This window comes from Salvelinus fontinalis, chromosome 22, assembly GCF_029448725.1.
Source record: "Salvelinus fontinalis isolate EN_2023a chromosome 22, ASM2944872v1, whole genome shotgun sequence".
NCBI classification, from domain to species: Eukaryota; Metazoa; Chordata; class Actinopteri; order Salmoniformes; family Salmonidae; genus Salvelinus; species Salvelinus fontinalis.
In genome coordinates, this window is record NC_074686.1 from 21,118,560 (window position 1) to 21,142,086 (window position 23,527).

The following is a 23,527-nucleotide window of genomic DNA, read 5'->3' on the forward strand; positions in this document are numbered from 1 at the left end:
GGAAGCCCAAGTAACGTAGTCTAACAGTAGAAACATGGAGAGTTGAAGGACAGACCGTGAAGGACAAAAACTCTGTATTGATTCTCATTTTGGGATGATGTGAGGTAAACACTATCTTTGAAGAGATCACTGCAGCATTACACAACCCCCCCCCCCCCTCTCGCTCCCTCTCCGCCTCCCTCCCCCCTTTCAGTTCTGTGTTCTATCAGCAACCCCCCCCCCCCCAACTCGAAATACAGCTGCTTTCAACTCCAGTTCAATTCCTGTGGGGAATCGATTCAACTCACTTTCACTTGAAGATTTCCGAGAGCAGAATGTGACTAAATAAGTAAACATTAAAAAGGAAATGTTTGCCATCAATTAGTATGTCAGTCCATCAGTCAGCAGACAGATAAATAAGCAATTAAATAAATAAGCATCAGCTTTGGAAGACTTGAGCCAAAACTAAATAATAGGAAATCAGATTTTAAAATAAGCCCACATCAATTAAATAGCCTGATCACATGATGTGCCTCTCCTAAATCTAAATACACATTTATAAAACGCAGTCAGACACACAAAAACGATATGTATTTTTCCATTTAACCTGCAGACCATAAATTATCAACCCCCGACCTGGTGGAGTCCAGAAACAGAGCGGACAACCGGCAAGCCTATAAATAAAGTAAACGCTGCCTCCTCCACTTTACTGCTCACATTGAGTAATGAACCACTGCACTGGTAGTGAGTCAATACATTCTAGCATTTACTGGGCTCAGTGACACAGACTCCATAACATAGGTAACAAAACATCTTCCCAGAGACGTAAAGATAAAACATTGTTTTCCTTTAGTCTTTTCACCAAAAACACAGAACACAGAACTTTAAATGAGGCCTACAGTGGTGAATAGAGTACTTAAAACTTAATATATGATTTAGTACCGTCCCACAGAAATCAACTCATTCAGGAAAACAAGGCAAAACAGATTCAACACTCATTCTTACGTAACAGGTTCAACTTTCTTAAACTTTGAAAATGTCCTTAAATGACATCGATATGACAATCATTTCTCAGTTCCTCTGCTCATTTTAAAGACAAACCCCTACTTTCCATCCAGAGCAGCAACAGATGCAGTAGCCTATGGTGTGGTACTGAAGAGAGGACCCCTGGTGATGACTTCGAAATGTTTTAACATTCTTAGTGAGGCCTCTTAACTGACTGACACTCTAGGGGGGGGGGGGGGGGGAGAAAAATTAAATATACATCCTGACATTACAGTAGTAACAGTCTCAATAAAACAGGGGGGGGGGGGGGGGGGGGGGAGAAAAATTAAATATACATCCTGATAGTACAGTAGTAACAGTCTCAATAAAACAGGGGGAGATTCTGCCAACTGTCACTGAAGATGGACTGCCCTGCCATGTTGGATGTGATTGAAAGTGCTGACAGAATACAAACTGAAAAGAATGTTAAATGAAATACGACAAATTGATTGATTTATTGTTTTGGGTGCTTACAAGAAGTCAACTGCAATGACATTACTGCATTCATATTGAGGCGAAAAGCCTCATCTTATACACACAGTTAACCAGACCACAGTGCTAGAACATTTTATGTGGGTGGGAAACTGGCAAAAAGTGACAGACTTAGAAAATGTGTGTGTTTACTTCAGTGTAATGAGATGGAATGAGTGACTGGCCATCTTATGTGACTGAGTATCTAGGGAAATCAGAGGGAGGGGATTTAGTGCCAGGGGCTTACAAACAACTCCATCAATAAGTAGCCCTTTAATTGCTATTTCTGCCCCGATAAAGCTTCAACTAACATTATTCATTTTAACAACTATTTCTAAAAATAGGCCTCATAAAAAGCAATCTCTTTCTCCACTCAATATAGGTAAGAGCCTGCAAGTTCCTGGTCTGAATCGTAGTCTCCGAGCCACAACACACAGCCAACTAATAAAATATTGATAATATCCTCCTGTCCCTGATACAGTTGAACTACCCCCACTAGTGATGGGGGGATCAATACAGTTACAAACTGGGATATTACTTTTGACAATATATTGCGTCGTATTGTTTTGACAAAAATCGCAATATTACTTTTGCGCTAGTTAGCTGTCTGTACCTGTACCAAAACTCCAGTATTTTTCCTTTATAGCTTGTTCTCCATCTTCTTTTTAACTAGTTAAATGTAACTAAATGTAATCTAAAATGTAATCTTAGTAATCCCCAAAAGGAAATATTTATTATGAGGGCCATAAAGAATAACTAGTAATGCTGCATACTCAAAGAAAGGTTCAAATATCACCTTTCTGGCTTCCTGAACTCGTTAGGAAATCGCCTTTCATCTCATATCAATCTTGTACGTCTATGACATACATAATGTTTTTTGCTCTTCCGACTGTCCATCAACTCATGACTGAACCCTACAGTACATCGTAACCCCTGATAAAGCACATGCCTGCAGTCGTTACATCTTAGTGAGTCCATGCACCTTATTACTACGGTAAGCACATTTTTACTCCTGAACCTTTTAGGCTTGCCGAAACAAAAAGGGTTGACTACTCAGCTTTTCATGTTTTATTCATTTGAAAAAATGTCTAAAAACATAACGTCAGTGGAATTATGGGGTATTGTATGTAGGCCAGTGACAACATCTAAATCCATTGTAAATTCAGGCTGTAACACAACAAGATGGGAAAAAGTCAAGGGGTGTGAACACTTTCTGAAGGCATGATAATATGGTATCGTGAGAACCCTGGCAACTCCCAGCCCTAAACCCCACGTGCTTTACTTCCCCCTTTCTTCCATGCAGTCCTGAAGCTTCTGTGATGCCACGAGAGGAAAGATGACACGCTCTCTTTTTCTCTTCCTACCCCCCCCCCCTTCTCTCTTCACCCACTCCCAGGCAGGGTGACGCAGTGGTAACGTTAATGAGCTTGGCGTGATCACCTTTTCCTGAACCCCTCTCCCTTTCCCTTGTTCTCCCTCGCCTAAGCCAGAGACATTAAGCAGTTCTCACTCTCTGCCTCTACAAAGGCCTAGCTTAAATAAAACATTTCAGTTATGTTTTTAATGTCACCGATAGGGACTTGAAAAGGCACTACTACCTCAAGACAGACCTTTGAAAGAGCCGGGCTCTGAAATTCAAAGCCGTGACGTTTCCTTTCCCCGGGAGCTTCTGCAGTGACATTAAATGGGAGGACAGCAACGTGCTTAAAGGAGACACTGGGGTCGATATCATTTTACAGGGGTTGACTTCTAAGACTTGAATTGTGTTTACCGTCGGTCACATACTGTGTCGTGTACCATCGGTCACATACCACGATGCTGAGGGACAGAACAAATTCCTTGGTTGTGCACCTCTGTAGACAAACAAGCCCCTCTCGAACACCCAAACCCCAGGGCTTCACCACGGGACTCATGTAGTATCAAGGTGCGTGTGCACAAAAAGAGATGCGTGCGACAGTTTTTCCTGCAAAGGTTGGTAATTATCCATTTTGAACTGGACAGAAAAGTGTGTGCGCATCTCCACGCAAATCTCAAATCATGTGCGCACACAACTTCACACAACTGCACACAACTGCACACAACGTCTCACAACGTCTCACAACGTCTCACAACGTCTCACAACGTCTCACAACGTCTCACAACGTCTCACAACGTCTCACAACTTCTTGTGGTTGATCAACTGTATACAAGCAAGTAGGCTATTGTTATTTTGGAGGAAATGGAGGAGTTTGATGCACAGGAATTATAATAATGGTAGGCTAATATAAATATTGGCCTAATGATAAAAGAGATTAATTTGCCGTTGGTAAGACGACAGCATAGCAGAATGTCATCTAATATGTTAATTTTACATTCCTAAGTCATAATCATATTGCAGGACATGTCTCTCCTTTTCTGACATGACTGGTTAATTCTGCTACGAATATTAGGCTACTGTTCATCACTCATTCAATAAGACAAGCAAAGTGAACAGCGCGGTAGCCAATGGCAGTATGTATAGGCTACAGTATTGCTGTTTGATAGGAGCGTGACATAATAGCCTATTTCATCTCAGAGCCTGTGTCAACGCAGCAGATAAAACCACAATCTACTGAAACTAAATATTGAAAAAAAACATTTGTATTTTGCATAGAACTCTGCGCTGTAGCATTTACTTTTAAATTGTTCAAAAGGACAATAATCTTGCAGAATACACGGCCAGTGTTTTTGCCACTCGCTATAGGAGGCATGCGATTTTAGGATGTTTTTTTTAAGTCACTGCAACAACAAAAAATTACATTCTGCCCACACCTCTACAGAAATGTGATCAAATTTGCAATTGCAATATATTTAAGAAACTATCATGGCCAAGTTATAGGCAGAGTTATAGAGCTAGTTCACAAACCCTACAAATATAGTATGGCTCTGATTTATCAATTAAAACATGCATATTTTGTGTGCGACAGTTTGATCAATCCCAACAATTTGTTGCAAACGCAAATCCTAGAATCTCCATGTACACTAGATTTTTATTTGAAATGTACGCACGGTTGATAAATGAAACCCCAGATCTGTGGATTAAAGGCACAATCTGGGATATTTGAAAATGGTTATATTGTTTCCCATCCTCATCTGTCAGCTTTATACCAAACCAAGTAGCGTTGGGTTGACACACAAACTCAGGATTGTGACTTTAAAAGGAAAAGGCTGCTGCTGCTGGGCCGAGATTGTCACACTGTTCCCAGATGCTGAGCTGTACTGCTGTGTGTTCTACAATAATTCCCCAGACACGCAACGAACACAGCGAGGGGGCCGCGCCCCATTACTGCATGCTGGGAGAAGACGGCCAGCAATAACCCCCACCGTGTGTGACATCACCACACTGCAGACAAACAGCTGGGGGGTGAGGGAGAATAGCTGGAGGGAGGAAGAGGGAGAGAGAGAGGGAGGATGGGCAAGTGAGCGAGACAAAAAAAGAGAGAAAGAGAGACAGAGAGAGGCGAGAAGAGAAGGTGTGGAAACGCAGTTTACAGGGGACAGATTTGTGCACGGCCCATTTCACAGAGTGTCTCTGCCAAAGCCACCATTGAGAAACTCACTGAGAACTATAGAGGTTTTAAGCTGTTCAAACAGTCACTCGAGCATGGAGTTAGGAGTCTGGTGGACAAGGTTTCAACTTGAGTGAGATCAGTGCACATACTAGCTGAAATATAACAATGAAATATGTTCTGTCCCTTTTTTTATGCTCAGCCTCACACACAAAATGTCACAGCTAGAAAAGCCTTATTTCTCAATCATACTTCTCGCCTTTCTGTCTGGAGGCATCACAGGCTGTAACTGCCCATTGTTAGAGTGTGACGGCCGCTGACACACACGGTGGGTGTATGGCGGCCACAGGGATATAGCTGAGCTGCTGTTATTCCAGCAGGTTTACACAGTGAGGATGCTGGGTAGATGGGAACATAGCCTCCCTCAGCGTAGCAACAGTCCCTCGCTGCTGCTGACATTGGCAAATATTTCATACTGTTGGCACTCTGCTCTCTCTCTCCCATGCAACCTACTTGTTGTGCGTATGGACTGTTGTGCGTATGGACTGTTGTGTGTAACTGACAGATACCTTTAAAAATATTAACGTGTGTATGTAAATTGTAAAGTCTGTTATGTATTTTTCGTTGTGTGTCAGACCCCAGTAAGACTAGCTGTCTCCATTGGCTAATGGGGATCCTAATGCATCAACATCTCTCCCTCTCTATCCGTATTCACTATCTGTTTTCTCCTCTCTCTTCCTCCCTGTATCTCTCCACTATCTGTATTCTCCTCGCTCTCTCCCTTCCTCCCTGTGTCTCTCCCTCTCTATCCACTATCTGTTTTCTCCTCTCTTCTTCCCTGTATCTCTCCACTATCTGTATTCTCCTCGCTCTCTCCCTTCCTCCCTATGTCTCTCCCTCTCTATTCACTATCTGTTTTCTCCTCTCTACCTCTTTCCGTATTCACTATCTGCTTTCTCCACTCCCTCCCTGTATCTCTCCCTCCCTCTCCTGTTTCCCCTCTCTACCAAAAGGAGTAAACTAGTCTTGATAGTGAGGTCAGTGAGGCATCTGCTCTACCTCCCCATCTCCTCAGGTGAGTACCTATCTCCTGAGTCCAAATGAAGCCCACTGTCACCCAGCCACCAGCTGAGACTGGCTTGGTTGAGCATCACACACCATTACACCCACAGGCACAATGCTGGCTTTCCTAAAGGACATGCATGGTTGGCTGCGGTCAGGGGATGATTTCAGATGATCTCAGATGATCAGTAGTATGAAATTGAGAAAATTGCAGTAGGTTTTTAAACTAATACTGACAAAAACATTTGACTATGTAATGTGTGTTATTCCTAGAGTAGAGCTAGTCAGACATTTTCTCTTTCCTTTTTTTTTTTTAAAAAAAGAGTTACTATTTGTATTTAGTTTCCTTTCTATTCAGTACATGTCTCAGCCCTGGGAGGGGTTCTAATAGGCTATATACCAGGGATCATTTGGTTATTTGATTTTGAATTTTAAGACCCCTTTAAGTATAAAAAAAAAAAGATAAACAAAATTGATTTTATGGAAAATTGAATTTGGCCTTACTGCTAGAAGCCTGTACAAACACACTGAATAACGATTCACTATATGGACAACAAATAGTCCCCCAAAAAATTCAAAAGTAAGTTTGTTCTTTAGTGTCTACCCTATATCTGAGAGACATAAGCATTATCAGGAAACCTTTTTTATATTTGATTTATTTATTTAAACCCCTATTTTTGGCACTAAACAGTCTCCATAAATACTTCCAACAATTTTTTAAACTGGTACCGGGGAACCTTCAGATGAGTCTTGAGGCCTGTGGCGTCCTAAAGCAAAACATGTATCTGTTCGTGAGAGCCTCACCTTTCTACAGATGGGTCATATTCGTGTGTATCCCAATCTGTTCAGACGCTACAGACAGAAGTTGGCAGATCGGCTAACTTCAGACGAGTCTCTGTCACTTTTCACAGCAGATGAGGTGGATTGAGACACATCCAATGCAAAAAAACAGATCTCCATCTTAAACTGACAGATTGTTAAAGGGATTTTGTAAATGATGCTAATTAGATTACCGCGGGGTCGACTCTAGGGTTTAAGGGGTGCGACTTACATTGTTGAAAGAGTGCCCACTCAAAGGCACATCTGGGTTTTGTGTGTGTGTGGTGTGTGGTGTGTGGTGTGGTGTGGTGTGTGGTGTGTGGTGTGTGGTGTGTGGTGTGTGGTGTGTGGTGTGTGTGTGTGTTGACCTTGGTCCGAGAGGAAGTCCAGCATGGTCTGAAGCAGAAAGGAGAGGTGGCGGACGGACAGCCCGGGGTTTCCCATACGACGGGACGCGTACACCAGCTCATGGAGCAGACGCATCTGTACTGCTGCCCAGCCACGGTGGGTACCTGGGGGAGAGAAGATGATTTTATTGTCTAAATGTAAATTCTTTCAAATGTGTCTTCTACAATAACCATCCCAGCCCCTCTGAAAAGACACACATACTAAGGTTGGAGTAGAGGGCAGTCATTCTACTGCACCGGTGGAGCTGGTTTTCGGGATTCAATGCCTTGCTCAAGGGCACAACTGCAGGGTATGGCATGTAGGATTTGATACCAGTAAGGGGGGAAGAAAAAGAGAGGGGGGGGGGGCTCATCCACACATTCTCATACCAGAGCAACATGTGAGATTGTGAGCTGTGCCGTGTGGCGTTGGCTCAACGTTATTTGTGTTCTGCAGCAGACATCTCAAGAAAGGAGAGAAAGCAGGAGTGAGAGAAGGAAGGAAAAAAAGGATAGCCTGCTCAGAGGTAAATAAGAATCAATTGCTCCCTGAGCGACACAGTCTGTGGAGCTCAAAAAAATTGTGACCAAGATTCTTGTCCGTTGTAAGTGTTCTCTCTACTGTTGGAGGATATTATTAATAAATAAATAAAATAAATACATATATATTTTCTGTCATGTGCAAAAATCATATTAACGCAAATCTCGCCTAAGCCATTTCCTCCTCCTCCTGTGGCGCCCACTAAGCAATCTATATATAGCAGCATCCACCTGTCTGTAACACCATGTGATGCTACCGCTGCTTATCTGAAGGGCACCAATACAGAGGAAGGGAGGACACACTGCTGCTCTCCCTCTCTCCCCCTTGCCCTCTCCCCCTCTCTCCATGCATGCTGCGAGCTCTGTATTAACTCCTACACTGAACAAAAATATAAACGCAACATGTAAAGTGTTAGTCCCATGTTTTAGGAGCTGAAATAAAAGATCCCAGAAATGTTTCTCTCAAATCTTGTGCACACATTTGTTTACATCCCTGTTAGTGAACATTTCTCCTTTGCCAATATAATCCATCCACCTGACAGGTGTGGCATATGAAGTAGCTAAGTAAACAGCATGATCATTCCACAGGTGCACCGTGTGCTGGGGACAATAAAAGGCCACTAAAATATGCAGTTGTCAAACACCACAATGTCACAGATGTCTCAAGTTGAGGGAGCGTACAATTGGCATGCTGACTGCAGGAATGTCCACCAGAGCTGTTGCCAGAGAATTGAATGTTAATTTCTCTACCATAAGACACCTCCAAAGTTGTTTGAGAGAATTTGGCAGCACGTCCAACCGGCCTCACAACAGCAGACGTGTAACCACACCAGCCCAGGACATCCACATCCTGCTTCTTCACTTACGGCATCGTCTGAGACCAGCCACCCGGACAGCTGATGAAACTGTGGGTTTGCACAACCAAATAATTGTTGCACCAACTGTCAGAAACCGTCTCAGGGAGGCTATCTGCGTGCACTTTGTCCTCACCAGGGTGTTGACCTGACTGCAGTATGGCGTCGTAACCGACTTCAGTGGACAAATGCTCACCTTCAATGGCCAATGGCATGTTGGAGGAGTGCGCTCTTCACGGATGAATCCCAGTTTCAACTGTACCGGCAGATAACGTGTATGGTGTTGTGTGGGCGAGTGGTTTGCGGATGTTAACGTTGTGAACAGAGTGCCCCATGGTGGTGTTATGGTATGGGTAGGCATAAGTTACGAACAACGAACACAATTACATTTTATTGATGGTAACTTGAATACACAGAGATACTGTGACGTGATCCTGAGGCCCATTGTCGTACCATTCATTCGCCACCATCACCTCATGTTTCAGCATGATAGTACATGGCCCCATGTTGCAAGGATCTGTACACAATTCATGGAAGATAAAAATTTACAAGTTCTTCCATGGCCATGTTACCCATTGAGCATGTTGGGGATGCTGTGGATTGTGTACGACAGCGTGAACTAGTTCCCGCCAATATCCAGTAACTTTTCACAACCATTGAACAGGAGTGGGAGAACATTCCAAAGGCCACAATCAACAGCCTGATCAACTCTATGTGAAGGAGATGTGTCGCGCTGCATGAGACAAATGGTGGTCACACCAGATACAGACTGGTTTTGAGCCACACCCCTACTTTTTTTTAAGGTATCTGTGACCAACAGATGCATATCTGTATTCTCAGTCGTGAAATCCATAGATTAGGGTCTGAATTTATTTAAATTGACTGATTTCCTTAACTCAGTAAAATGGTGGTATGTTGCGTTTATATTTTTGTTCAGGGTAAATAAAAGGTATCCTAAAACCTCTCTCTCACTCGCTCTCTCCCCCAGCTAAATGTCTTGTGTGGTATTTTCGAGGAGGTATTCAAGGTGTCTGGGAATCCAATTAGCACCACCATGATAATGACATGCAGCACAATGCTCCACCTGTCACAAACACAACACCCTGTCACACAGTGTCTGTATCAAAAGGCACTGTACCTTCTGGTAGGAGACTTAGCAGTTCCAAGTAAGGTGACGTTTGATACTACTGTCCTCCCCTACGGTCATTGGGGGGGAGGGGGTAGGCAGGTAGCCTAGTGGTTAAAGCGTTGGACTAGTAACCAAAAGGTTGCAAGATCAAATAACCGAGCTGACAAGGTACAAATCTGTCGTTCTGCCCCTGAACAAGGCAGGTAACTGTTCCTAGTCCGTCATTGAAAATAAGAATTCTCTAAACTGACTTGCCAAGTTAAATAAAGGTACAAAATTTTTTTACAATTTAAGCATGAAGAGTGCATGCCAGCTAAATGCCTTTTTGTGAGTTTGTGGTCTTTGAAACAGTATGTCCTCCGAACTGAGAGAAAGAGAGACAGAGATAGAAATAGCCTAAAAGAGGGAGGGATGGGAGAGAAAGAAAGGATAAAGAGCAGAGAGAAGAGCGAGAGGTGGTCCTCTCAACCTGGTAAAGAGGAGAGTACTGAGGGCTCCCGAGCCAATTAAAAAACAATTCCCTCGTTCATTTCTCTGCCCGCCAGCCCTGTACCCTGTTGGAATGCACTTTTGAGCCCCATTTCCTCTGACGTTACCCTCCTGCACCAGGGGCCTGGCTAGCTCTCCTCACAGCTCAATTATCTCCCACCTGACACCTCTCCTCAGGCTGAAGGTCTCAGAGGCATGGCTGTAGTAGAAAGTCATGCTGCCTTATGAACAACCTGTCTGTCGGTCTTTCTTTGTTTTGTAAAAGAATGTAGGGAGGAAGAAATCCAGTCGACACACGCACCACAACATAATTGTTTGACTACCTCACACAATAGTTTTCCTCTCATCCTTGAACTGTTCCATGGAAGTGAAGTGGAGGTCAACAACAACGTCTCTCTCTCTGTCTGACAAACTCTCCTCAAGTGAGTCCTTTGAACGAGGATCACAGTAGAGATATAGATGACCCTAAATCGTTGTTTTGACTGTCAGCGTTTCTTTTATGCTACAACCCCTCGTGGTGGAGTGGGTCGAGCAGGGTGAGGTTCAAGAGCCTGCAGTGCACAGCAGCTTATCCTGAGGACCATGAGTGTTGGCACGTGTGTGTGTGTGTATGCGCGCGTCAGGCAGAGTGGCAGTTTATAAAGGCCTGGGTCAGTGCAGGTCTCAAATCAATTGTGTCTCTCTATGCGCAAAGCGGTGCCTTGAATACGTATTACCTCTGAGAAGAGCTCTTGAAGGGGAGACCCTTTAAATAAAGCTCATGGCAGGGGAAGGCAATGTTATTACATGTCTCGCTTTGAGTATTGACGTTACTGAAACAGGGAAGTAAGTGTGTGTGTCTTTTATTGATAATTTCAAAGTTCTAGGGGATCACCCACCAGTGTATAGGACACTTTTCAGACAGAGGAGAGGCATATCCAATCGGGTACCTTTGCTGAAGTCTTTGGGGTCGAGGGAGAGGCTGTATCCAGGCAGGGTCTCCAGCAGCAGCTTGTAGCAGGCCCTCCAGCCAGGCTCTGGGATGGTGGGGGCCACACACTGCATGGCTGCTACCCGCTTGAAGAAGGCTGATTTACGGTGGAAACCAATCAGGTGGTAGAGCTCAGAGAGGATGCTGTAACGCTGGATCTTCTCTTCCTCTGACAGCTGAGAAGACAGGAGAGAACATTGGTTGGTTGGTTGATTCTAGTAGATAATTGAAAAACTATTTAAACCACACTGCATGTCAAATGTATGCAGACTTAGTCATGCGTTCATAGATTTTACATACGGGTTGTCCCAGATCTGTTATAGAACTCAAATTGAACTTTTACAGAGAAATAAGTTGTATAACTTTGTGTTATCGTCGAGGATTTATAATGAACAACAATATAAACACAACATGTAAAGTGTTGGTCCCATGTTTCATGAGCTGAAATAAAAGATCCCAGAAATGTTCCATACTCACAAAAAGCTGATTTCTCTAAAATTTTGTGCACAAATTTGTAATCCATCCACCAGACCGGTGTGGCATATCAAGAAGTTGATTAAACAGCATGGTCATTACACAGGTGCACCTTGTGCTGGGGACACTAAAAGGCCACTAAAATGTGTCGTTTTGTCACACAACACAATGCCAGAAGTTTTGAGGGAGCGTGCAATCGTCAGGAATGTCCACCAGAACTGTTGCCAGAGAATTCAATGTTTATTTCTCTACCACCTCCAATGTCGTTTTAGAGAATTTGACAGTACGTCCAACCGGCCTCACAACCGCAGACCACGTGTAACCACACCAGCCCAGGACCTCCACATCAGTCTTCTTCACCTGCGAGATCGTCTGAGACCAGTCACCCAGACAGTTGATGAAACTAAGCAGTATTTCTGTCTGTAATAAAGCTCTTTTGTGGGTAAAAACTTATTCTGATTGGCTGGGCCTGGCTCCCAAGTGGGTGGGCCTATGCCCTCCCGAGCCCACACATGGCTGCACCCCAGCCCAGTCATGCTAAATGTATTTCAATTGACTGATTTCCTTATATGAACTGTAACTTAGTAACATTTTTAAATTGTTGCATATTTTTGTTACATTTAGCATCTGCTAAATGGTATATAATATTATTATTATAAAATCCTTAACGATAACACAAAAAAGTTGTACAACTTATTTCCAAATAAATCTCTGAAAAAAAGTAACATTTGATTTATAAAACAAATCTATGGAAAGGATATGAGAACGATCAGTCACTGCACACTGGCAGAACTGGCCGGGGCTCAAGTGAGATTTCCCTCCTACAGAGACACCTACAGAGCAGATCCTGAATTGAGCAGGGTTTCAGTTCCTTGCACGATGGCCTCGGGTACCTGTCAGAAGAGCTGTATTATGGGACCCGGCTGTTGGCAGGCAGATCCCCTGGAGATCATCACTCAGGAAAGCAGCAGAGACCGGTGCCTGACTACAGGACCTGGAGCCAGAGCATGAAGCCTAGGTGTTAACAGTCTCTGTGGGACCTGGGTGTTGGCAGGCAGTCCCTCTGGTGTCCCATAGGGCCAGGAGTCTTTCCTGACTAGGTAAAACTCTGGGCCCTGGTTATAGACTACAACTAGGGACCAGAGTTGGTCCTGAATACGAGATCTAAGCATGGGACTTGACAAGGCAAAACTCTGGTCCCCTAACTAGCAGAATGTGTGCGAGACCAGGATGATGGTTCACCCACAGAGAGGTACATCTACATGCCAGGAGAGGTCTTACCTGTCCCAGGTTGATGTAGACAGCATTCTGGAGGAACTCTGAGGCCTCCATGGCCCTCTTCTGAATGGCTAGCACCCTGACTGCCTTCACACACGCCTCCAGCTCGATCACGCCTGCATTCTTATACTGGGGGAGGGATAGAAGGAGAGGGAGAGACAGGGATAAAGAGAGAGAACGCAAGAGGGCAATAAGAACAGACAAGGCCCAGGCTCAGCATAAGGAAAACTTAAGAAACCAATGAGGACTACATTGACTTTTCCCACCCGGCGTAATTATCTGAACTGATGTATTCCATCATGTCTCTTTCTCTCTGTGCTCCAGACATCTTTATCAGATTACTGATTCTAGTTCATGTGGTGATACGGCTCCACGGTCGTTCATTATTACTTTGTGCCACATGGTTCTTTCAGGGGAGTCCCGGGTTCTCCCCGAGTAGCAGTTCTAATGAAGTAGAAACCTGAGTGGAGGTACAACAGTGCTCTCTCACACATTCACACACGATCCCCCACCCACTCCTCTCCCCATTGCCTCCTTATTAAACTGCAATTCATATTTCAATGGCCCTGTCGTGTTGAGATAATGTAATTTAATTTTGAGTGAACTAGTTACAGGTATAAGGGCCAAGGGAGGTCAGAGCAAGAAGCCAATTATAATAGTGGAGATAAAGAGTTTCAGAAGGCCTACTGGGATATTATTTTGTAGTAATTCATTTTACCCTTATTTTACCAGGTAAGTTGACTGAGAACATATTCTCATTTACCGCAACAACTTGAGGAATAGTTACAGGGTAGAGGAGGGGGGATGAATGAGCCAATTGGAAACTGGGGATGATTAGGTGACTGTGATGGTATGAAGGACAGATTGGGAATTTAGCCAGGACGCCGGAGTTAACACCCCAACTCTTACGATAAGTGTCATGGGATCTTTAGTGACCACAGAGTCAGGAGACCCTTTTAACATCCCATCTGAAAGATGGCAACTAACACAGGGCAATGTCCCCAATCACTGCCCTGGGGCAAATGGGATGAGAAAATATTTGACTAGAGGAAAGAGTGCCTCCTCCAAAACCACTTCCAGCAGCATCTGGTCTCCCATCCAGGGACCAACCCTGCTTAGCTTCAGAGGCAAGCCAGCAGTAGGAGGTGGTATAGTGCTGGGATGTTACACCTCTGTGTTTTTACCCCAAAGCTTTAAGGTTTGTTTGTTTTTGTTAACGCATACCTGTGCTATACCAGTAAGTATAGTTATCAGTAGATCAACAATGCAATTAACTAATGTCTTTTATTTTTTTTAATTGCAACTGATGGAGTTATAGGGCATTTGAGATGACCCCACACTTCCATTTGGCTATTAGTAACAGACACTGACGTCATTCTAGCTAAGCCTTCCACCGTTGACTCTCTGAGTGCACTCAGACGGTTTCTCCTGTAGTCAGCATGTAGTAGTTTGTTTACCGTGTGGACACAGCCTCTTTCTGCCGCATCAGACGCCCAACCATCACTGATACCTAGTGCGCTACTGTCCCCTGGTGGAGATGTTGAGAACTGCAAACTGAATAGCGGATAATGGAACAGTCTGCAAAGAGCAAACGCTGAACCTTGTTGAAACATTGTATGTAATAAAGTACATAGGAGCATTCAGAGTGTGGGTATCTGTTTCTTTCCTGTGATGTAGACTTTTTGTACCCTGCACCTGAAAAATAACTAGATGTACATACAGTGCTTTTGAATTATTCTTGTTCCAATACCTTCCCATAGCAGGAAATGGAACAAAGTAGACAGGAGCATTCAATAATGTGAATATATATATTTGTTATATTTTCCAATACCTTGCCATAGTAGGAGATGGCCTCCTTGTATTTCTCTATGATGTCCTCAGGGCCCAGGCAGTTCTTGGCCCGACCAATCTCACTGCTGGTGTCTGCACTGATCCCATTGGCTGTGAGGGCACCTGGAAAGACGGGGGCACGAGAGACAAGGGAAAATGGGGAGAGAAAGAGGAAAAATGACATTAATGACCGTGATGATTGTCAATGCTCAGACCCATCCACCACTTGGTTCTTCACATCCATGCATATCAGTGGAGGCTGCTGAGGGGAGGCCGGAACGGAGCAAATGGAATGGCATCAAACAGCAGGAAAACCATGTGTTTGACGTATTTGATACCATTCCACTGATTCCACTCCGGCCATTACCACGAGCTCATCCTCCCCAATTAAGGTGCCACCAACCTCCTGCGATGCATATGGCCAAAGTCACAACAATCAACAATGACATACTCACTGGTAAACTGTGCATAGCCTATCTGAGCATACACATTTAATGCAGCCTCGACAGGAGCTTCAGACACTGAGATGAAGACAACACTCCATGATTGCCATGCATTGTACACAACAATCTATCTCTAAATAAAAAGGCCTTTGAGGGTCACTGTGCATTGTTATGTGATCAAAATGACGCTGATTGTATCATGTGCTCAGTAGTTTGGAATGGTTCAATTGAAATGGTTCAAAAATGAATATGTGCAAGGAGAATCTCTCTCCTCTACCTATCTGATTTGAATACAAATGTAGTATTGATAGAACATTGCCTAGCAACAGCTCTAGCTGGCTCCGTAGCAACGGCATCGTGGCTATGTCACTATGACACAGCATTACATGTGAATCATAAGACTAGACTGGGAACACATACAGGTACTAGAAATGTATGCACTCACTGTACTGTAAGCTGTTTTGGATAAAAGCTTCCGCTAAGTACTCCTCTGTAGCTCAGTTGGTAGAGCGACACGCTTGCAACGCCAGGAGAGTGGGTTCAATTCCCAGGACCACCCAATCGTAAAACATGCATGCATGCATGACTAAGCTGCTTTGGATAAAAGCGTCTGCTATAGGGCATATATTATATTTTTTATATAGTAAGTGTTAGACAACTTGTTACAGTCGGATCTACACACTTTACACAGAGCCCTTGAGTTGAATGGTTTAGTAAAATCGACAATAGTTCCTAAAAAGGAAACAGTATTTCTTACTGACAGGTTGGCCGAAATGTCTCACACTGAACACTTCTAGATTTGAACTTGAGGCTACAGGAAATGCACTCAAACTCACCAGCAGCATACCACCCTGCATCCCACTGCTGGCTTGCTTCTAAAGCTAAGCAGTGTTGGTCCTGGATGGGAGACCAGACGCTACTGGAAATGGTGTTGGAGGGCCAGAATATCCCAATCCCCCGGGCAGTGATTGGGGACATTGCTCTGTGTAGGGTGCCGTCTTCGACGGGACGTTAAACGTGTGTCCTGACTCTCTGTGGTCACTAAAAGAGCCCATGGCACTTATCGTAAGAGTAGGGGTGTTAACCCCGGTGTCATAGCTAAATTACCAATCTGGCCCTCATACCATCATGGCCACCTAATTATCCCCAGTTTACAATTGGCTCATTCATTCCCTCTCCTCTCCCCTGTAACTATTCCCCAGGTCAATGATGTAAATGAGAATGTGTTCTCAGTCAATTTACCTGGTAAAATAAGTGTTCAATAAAATAAAATAAAAATAGTTTGGATGCCTCAATCAGCAGTGTTGGGATTTCAATAGCAACATCGCCACCTCCTGGTGCATGTCTACATTTCTTTGAAATAATAGACCAATCGTAATTAATCAATCACTTCCTTTTGAAATCTAATAGGTTATGTGGTTCTTCTTCTACATAGTGTTGGATATAATGTCCTTGAACATGATTTTAAAATGGTTACTATTCATTGATTAGAAGAAGAGGTCAATGGCATGATCAAACATGAACGCAAACAACATCTAAAGCTGACAAGAATAACAGGAATACAATACCTGCCTTAAGAGGGAAAAAAACATCCGTTTTGATTTACCAGTGGTGGAAACAATCAAAGTTGGAATCAGATGTAGTGCAATGGGTTGTTAGCCTGGTTCCAGATCTGTTTGTATTGTCTGGCCTTAGGCGGTGAGACACCACTAACAGATCTGAGAACAAGCTAGGGAGGTTGTCGTCACAAAAAGCATGGGACGCTGCATTAAAGCAAACACAGACAGACAGCAGGAAAACACACAGGTGAGATGTCTAGGTAGAAGTAGAGCTATGCAGCGCTGGCTGGTTAGTGTCATACCATACCTGGGTCAATGAGTACCTCCTGTGCCCCTACGGTAACAGACAGACACACAGAGAGAGAATGAAGGTTCACACAGTGCAGTTAGTTATTGAAAGCAATGTTAGTCCCCAAACAAGCCACTTTTCAGCCGGTTCCTTGAGACTTTCCCATCCATCCCTGCGCTATAGTAGGCTAATGCTAATACTTGTACAAGTAAAAGCAAAATATGTGTTGTTATTTAGGGGTTAAATTAAGTGACTAGTTAATCATATTAAGTAAAGATATGGGTGAATGGAAATATGATAGTAAATAAGGTTCAGAACAAATGGGTTAGGATGTGGGGGCCACCGGATTTCTCAGGTAATGTTGTCCAGGGCACAGAACAGAAGCAGCTGGGCTGAGAAAAGCTTAGCAAAGCTTGGGTTGCCATAGTAGCTGCAGTTGCTTGGGCCACACAGATCTCTTCCTTCCAACGGGCATAAAATCACAGCTCATTAAGAATCCTCCGGACATCTTCCACAACACAACTTTGTCTTAATTAATGAGACCCCCCCCCCCCGCCAGATTAAAAACACATTGCATGCCACCACAACAACACAATCCACCCTCCAGAACCACATTACAACTGTACATCCAACCCCCCCTCTACAACCGTACAGACAGCCCCCTGAGCCCCCACACCTCCTGAAACATCTCCACACTCTTCATTTTATTAAAACATTCTAACCTAAGGCACGCAGCTACCTTCCCTTTCAATAATAACACCGGGTCTGTCCCCCCCGCCCCGGACCCGGTTCCTCCTTGGCTTGGCCAAACAAAAGGTTCAACAAAACACATTTTACCCTTTCACTGCTTGTATACCTCAGGCCCCATCACAAACATCCCCACAGAGAAGACCACCCCCAACCTCACACACAGTGAGAGCCAGGAGTGCTGCTTACCTGGCCGATGTCTCTTCCCTGCGTCGGCTGCCTGTCCCTGGCCCTGTGCCAGGCTGGGTTTGCGTCCGACAGCCTTCCCTGCTGTTCCTCCAGGGTAGTGGAAGATAACAGAGGCTGAACACAGGCCCTCTAACGCAGCTGGAGAACCAAGACATAAGGGAGATGTGTCAATGAAACAGAGTATCATACGTTTTTCTTAAGGGCATTCTGTATGTACGGCAATGGTGGCGAACCGTCCTCCTGGAGAACTACTGGGCTTGGCAGGTTTTTGCTACTACCCTGTTGTAGCACACCTGTCTCAGATCCTCATCTGCTTCAAGGTCATGGTGAGTAGCTGATTAATAGAATGCGGTGTGTTATAGTAGGGTCGGAGCAAAAACCTGCAGAGTATCCAACCCTGCTTTATGGGATCTAAGAAAAGAGCAGGAAGAGGAGGAGCCATGTCTTACCCCCCAGCCACAGGAAGTCATTGACGGAGCGGAGCAGCTCCACAGCCATGTGATAGTGGACCAGGGCATCCTGCAACATGCCTGCCTGCAAACATAGGTCCCCAACGTGCTTCCTCATACGGCCCTGGCAACGCTTCTTATAGTGCCTAAATGAGGAGGAGGAGGGAAACATCAACTAGTGTGTCAGATGTCGTAGAGATATCCATAGACAATACAACTTTGTCCACGTTACAGTGAACAATTATCCAAGTAGGGTTTACTTTTTAAGTCATTTTTACAAAAACCCTCTTTCGTTGTCTTCTCTCTCTCTCATTCGTACGGTTTCCCAAACAAAAGTCTTCATTTTAGCATAATGTATTTTCTTACCCAGGTACCATTGGGTGCTAGCAGAGGAGACTCGCTGTTGAATGAATCTCATCAGTTACAGGGGGTGCGTGTGGGGTGGGACAGCACAAGCAAGGGAGACAGGGTTTTGGGAGGGGAGAACCCAATAGAGAGAAATAACCAGAACCACCCTGATCCTGAAGTCTTGCACATTAAACACACAAGGATTGAAGAGGGGGCAGACATCACCACAGTTTGTAATTCTAACAAAAGAAAAAAGGGGGCCAGTTTAATACGAGTGCAAGACCTCTGTCTGTCTAACTCTTTCCTGGAGCCTGAGATACTGGGAAGGTCAAGGGTCAAACCCACCTGACATTGTTTTACCTAGAGAGCATAATGCTGTGTCGATGTGCCTAAATGGGGTTTATTTCCATACTATTAGTGAATTAATGATACAATAGCTCATACTGTTCAGATTCAGTATAATGAGTTGGGCCTAAACTTTTCAGTTGAAAAAAAATTAGGCCTGTAACCATTTATTAGCTTAGTTTGTGAAATGAAATGATGAGCAATACATTATGTATGGTCTGCTCAGAAGAACATTGATACGTTGAAGTATCCCTCCATGAATCACGGATATACGAATCCATGTTAAAGTGTAGTAGCAGCAGAATATAGTAGAAGATATGAGATCCATGTTATAGAATGTGTGAAGAATTAGAGTAGACCTTATTCACCCAGTCATGCTCGGGTCAAGTGACACAACCTTCCCAATCATCAAGTTCCTGAAAGGCTGGACAAACCTTCACAAGCACATAATAGTATAGATAGGATAGCCTCACTGTTTAAGTAAACCAGCCTTCACAAGCCTCAGTCACCGATAGTGTCATGTATTCTGCACGTCCAAACTATCAGCTCCTTCTGAACCCGTATGGTTTTATTGCATACAGAGTTGAGAGGAGTGATGAGTTTGGATCTAAGCTATGAACCCATGCACAAGAACACTGAGGTAGGGCCTGGGCAGTGCTTTAGGGCTGGGGCTTAAGCTGATGGAACTGGGATGGACTTAATCACTAAAGCAATGTGTCTAACAGCGGCTCACCTTTTCACACCCAACAATAAACTCACAGGACAGTATGAAAGAAAAAAATGAGAAAGACAAATAAAGTAACCAAGATACACAAAGAAAAAAGGAAAGAAGCAACATTTCTTTTTAACAAAAATAAACAGGGAAATAAACACGCAAGGTTGACTGTTGTCCTTAGCAACATTAATGCAATGACAACGCTATCTTGACAATGGACATCACAGAAACACTGAGGTCAGGATTTTTCCATCATCGTATAACAAACATTAGCACAACAATGTTGTTAGTGTAATTACCATCACCTTGTAACAATCATGAAACAACCGTCTAACAACCATTACATGCTGAGTACACCGCGTGCGCCATCGTCCGCTAATTCACTTTGTCCTTCCACACCAGACGTGATCAGGACACGCAGGTTGAAATATCAAAATGAACTCTGAACCAACTATATTCATTTGGGGACAGGTCGAAAAGCATTTAACATTCATGGCAATTTAGCTAGCTAGCTTGCTGTTGCTAGCTAATTTGTCCTGGGAGATAAACATTGGGTTATTATTTTACATGAAATGCACAAGGTCCTCTACTCCGACAATTACTCCACAGATAAAGGGGTAAACCGAGTTAGTTTCTAGTAATCTCTCCTCCGTCAGGCTTCTTCTTCTTCTTCTTTGGACTTTATATGGAGGTTGGCAACCAACTTTAAGGTGCATTACCACTACCAACTGGACTGGAGTGTGGACCTCCGTTCATATTTTAATCACCTACGTCGGTGTATGCTCCTAAAAACCAATGAGGAGACGAGAGATGCGGGACTTGCAGCATGTCAAGCGTCACACATAGAACCAAGTTCTATTTTAGCGCCTGACTACACAGATGCTTGCGAGCAGTGTGGGTTCAATGATTGAATAACATGTATGTGTACATTCATTTTGCCACGCTCGCGCATGTAACGCAAGCGGTGTGGTCAGCATGTTAGGCTACACTTGGTAAATATAGTATTCAGGCATTTTATCAATTGTAATACTAATAGACTGTTTATACATTCTGCACTCACAGTACAGGCACATAGAAAGTGTTTAATAACCAATTATCTTGTTGGTTCCAAATTCATTTAACAGCTGAAAGATTACATAGGCAGCAAGAAATGTGGATGATTCCAAACCTCTAAAAGCCAAATAGAGTGCAGAAGAAAAGACAACTCACCTGCTATCAGTGTCTAGCCCCACAAAGTCCTTCTTCTCAAAGGGAACACAGAGCAGTGGTATCTTATCCCCAGACTTGTCCGTGGCTCTATCCAGCCTCTTGGACTCCAGCACAATGAAGATGGACTCCACAAAGTCCTCCACCCTTTTCTCCACATTGGGACAGTCATCATAGCTAGAGTAGAAGGCCACATCCGTCCTCTGCTGCTCTGCTATCTCCCCCTGCAGCCCGAACACCAGGAGCCGTGAGTCATACAGCGTGGCTCCAAACACCTCCTTCTGGCTGTGGAAACGGTCCAACGTCTGGGGCCACTCTTTAGCCGAACCACAGGTCGTCACGGAGATGAGGCCCACCACCTAAACAGACAGGACTTTATTATTCCTGAGAGGAAATTCTTGCACGGGACAAAAAGACACGGATACTGTAGAGCAGAGATTCTCAAAACTCTCCTCTGGGACCTCCAGACGTTTAACCGTTTTGTTGTCGCTCTAAACTAACTAAACTAAACTAACACACCAACTGTAATTCTTGTAGTCAAGTGCTTTTTGATTAGTTGAATCAGGTATGCTAACTCTGGAATAGTTCAAATACATGGAACAGCTGCGGATCCCCAAGGAGAGGTTTGCGGAAGGCTGCTGTGCAGGACACATAAAAAAACTAAGCGCATTTCTGAAACCCAAAGACGGCAAAAGAATAGGAACAATAAAAAGCCTCAAAGCAACAAACCTTGCGGTGTGTCTGGAAGTCTCCCCACTCGTTGTTCTCAGGAAGGTAGTGGTGGCGGTAACGGATATAGAGGTTCCGTTGGGAGTCCCGGATGGACACCTTCGTTTCAATGGCACGAAAAGACAACACACAACAAAATAGGGATCATTTGATAATCAGCATCCAACGATAAAACATTTACATAAAAAACAAATAAGGTGGCCTGGGGTTACGTATTTCAATAAATAATAACACATAGGCCAAGTGTGTCCCAAATGCCACCCTATATAGTGCACTACTTTTGACCAGAGCGGGCCCTGGAACAGGGTGTAATTTAGGACACACTTATAGCTAGTACACATGGATGCTGACCTGGGCCACAGAGGCAATGCGTTTGTAGATCCTGAAGAACTGGTCTTCAGGGACGATGCCCACAGGTTGGACCACCACCAGGACCGTCTGATGGTCCTCAGCACACTGCATGTAGTCTGGGACACTCATCTCCTTCTCATAAGCTCTGAGGAGCAGGGGAAAACAGACAGAAACATATTGTAGCGGCCTAATACCTAGCGACGTCGTCAACAGGTTCGGACCTCTTAGCGTAGCAGTTAAGGTATTGGCTTGACAGTTGCTGGACCCACATTTGTGTCCAGGTCAGGGCAACCCCCTGAATTTGCTACATTGGTGTCCAAAGTGGGATTGCCATCGGAAAGGTGTGTACACATGAGGGACTTAGTATAGAGAAGAGTGGGGACACGGTCTCCTGAAGGAAGGGGGTAATGCAGCGACCTTTAACAAATACCTAACGACCTCGTCAATTTTTCTGACCTCCTTGCTTAGCTGTTAAGGTGTTTGCTTGACAGTCGCTGGACCGGGGTTCAGGGCCCAGTCGGGCTACAGTATGATCTTAATTCCTCAACATCTAGCTAAATTCCCTCCACACATACCACAGTCAAGATGTGACATCACTGACAGAGCTAGTAGCACACTTGATTCAAAAGCATTCTTACCATAATCAGGTTACTGCTTGGTTGGAGCAAAAGCCTGCACCCACCCAATATCTCAACTCTCTCACTAAGGTTATTTGAGGTAACTGTTGACAAGACAGTCGTTCGAAGGAATTGGAAACAACATACATCGCTTGCGTGACGTGTTGTCCATTCTTACCAACACCGACCATAAGACAGTTTCAAGCTGGAGTATAAAGGATCTATCTAGCTAGCTAAAAACAAAGATACTAGTATACTGTGCTAGCCAACCTAGTTAGCTAACCACATAGCTAAGATACGTTTGTTTCAGTAAAAGACACAACTTCAAAAATGTCAATTAGGAAGTCCTACATGTCCTGTTTACTTTCATTCTACAGTCCCCATTTATATTCAAGAATGGGATTATTTCTGCCATCAATATTTACAGAAGAATGGCAAGTTTACCTAGCTAGCGACACTGACTGTCTCTAGTTAGCTAATGTTGGTATGATACCTGGTTGTTAAACTATCGTCAGACTTGTTGACTCCTCAGCCACAAACAATGCAACATTTATTTATCAAAACATGCCAAGAATTGAAGTTACCTTGATATATATTGTGACAGAAACGTTTGACAGTCCAATTCTCGTTAGTAAAAACAGACAGCTTCCCGAATGAACTCTTCTTCTCTATCAGTTACATTGACAAA

General features: G+C 44.0%; 1 protein-coding gene across 2 annotated transcripts in view; it reads right to left on the reverse strand.

The window, feature by feature from the left end:
- The window catches only part of LOC129820013 (trafficking protein particle complex subunit 9-like), a 296,319-nt gene extending 272,806 nt beyond the window's left edge, over window positions 1-23,513 (reverse strand). The window contains exons 1-11 of one of the 2 annotated variants that reach the window (XM_055876802.1): window positions 23,424-23,513; window positions 22,223-22,367; window positions 21,872-21,970; window positions 21,146-21,501; window positions 18,529-18,674; window positions 18,080-18,217; window positions 17,162-17,188; window positions 14,854-14,975; window positions 13,026-13,151; window positions 11,230-11,446; window positions 7,271-7,414 (exon numbers count right to left, since the gene is read on the reverse strand). In XM_055876802.1, coding sequence (XP_055732777.1) covers window positions 7,271-7,414; window positions 11,230-11,446; window positions 13,026-13,151; window positions 14,854-14,975; window positions 17,162-17,188; window positions 18,080-18,217; window positions 18,529-18,674; window positions 21,146-21,501; window positions 21,872-21,970; window positions 22,223-22,351 — 1,504 coding nt within the window. In that variant the 5' untranslated portion in view covers window positions 22,352-22,367; window positions 23,424-23,513. The remainder of the gene's footprint in view (window positions 1-7,270; window positions 7,415-11,229; window positions 11,447-13,025; window positions 13,152-14,853; window positions 14,976-17,161; window positions 17,189-18,079; window positions 18,218-18,528; window positions 18,675-21,145; window positions 21,502-21,871; window positions 21,971-22,222; window positions 22,368-23,423) is intronic. The other variant, XM_055876803.1, reaches the window with a different exon arrangement.
- Between the last annotated feature and the right edge of the window lie 14 nt (window positions 23,514-23,527).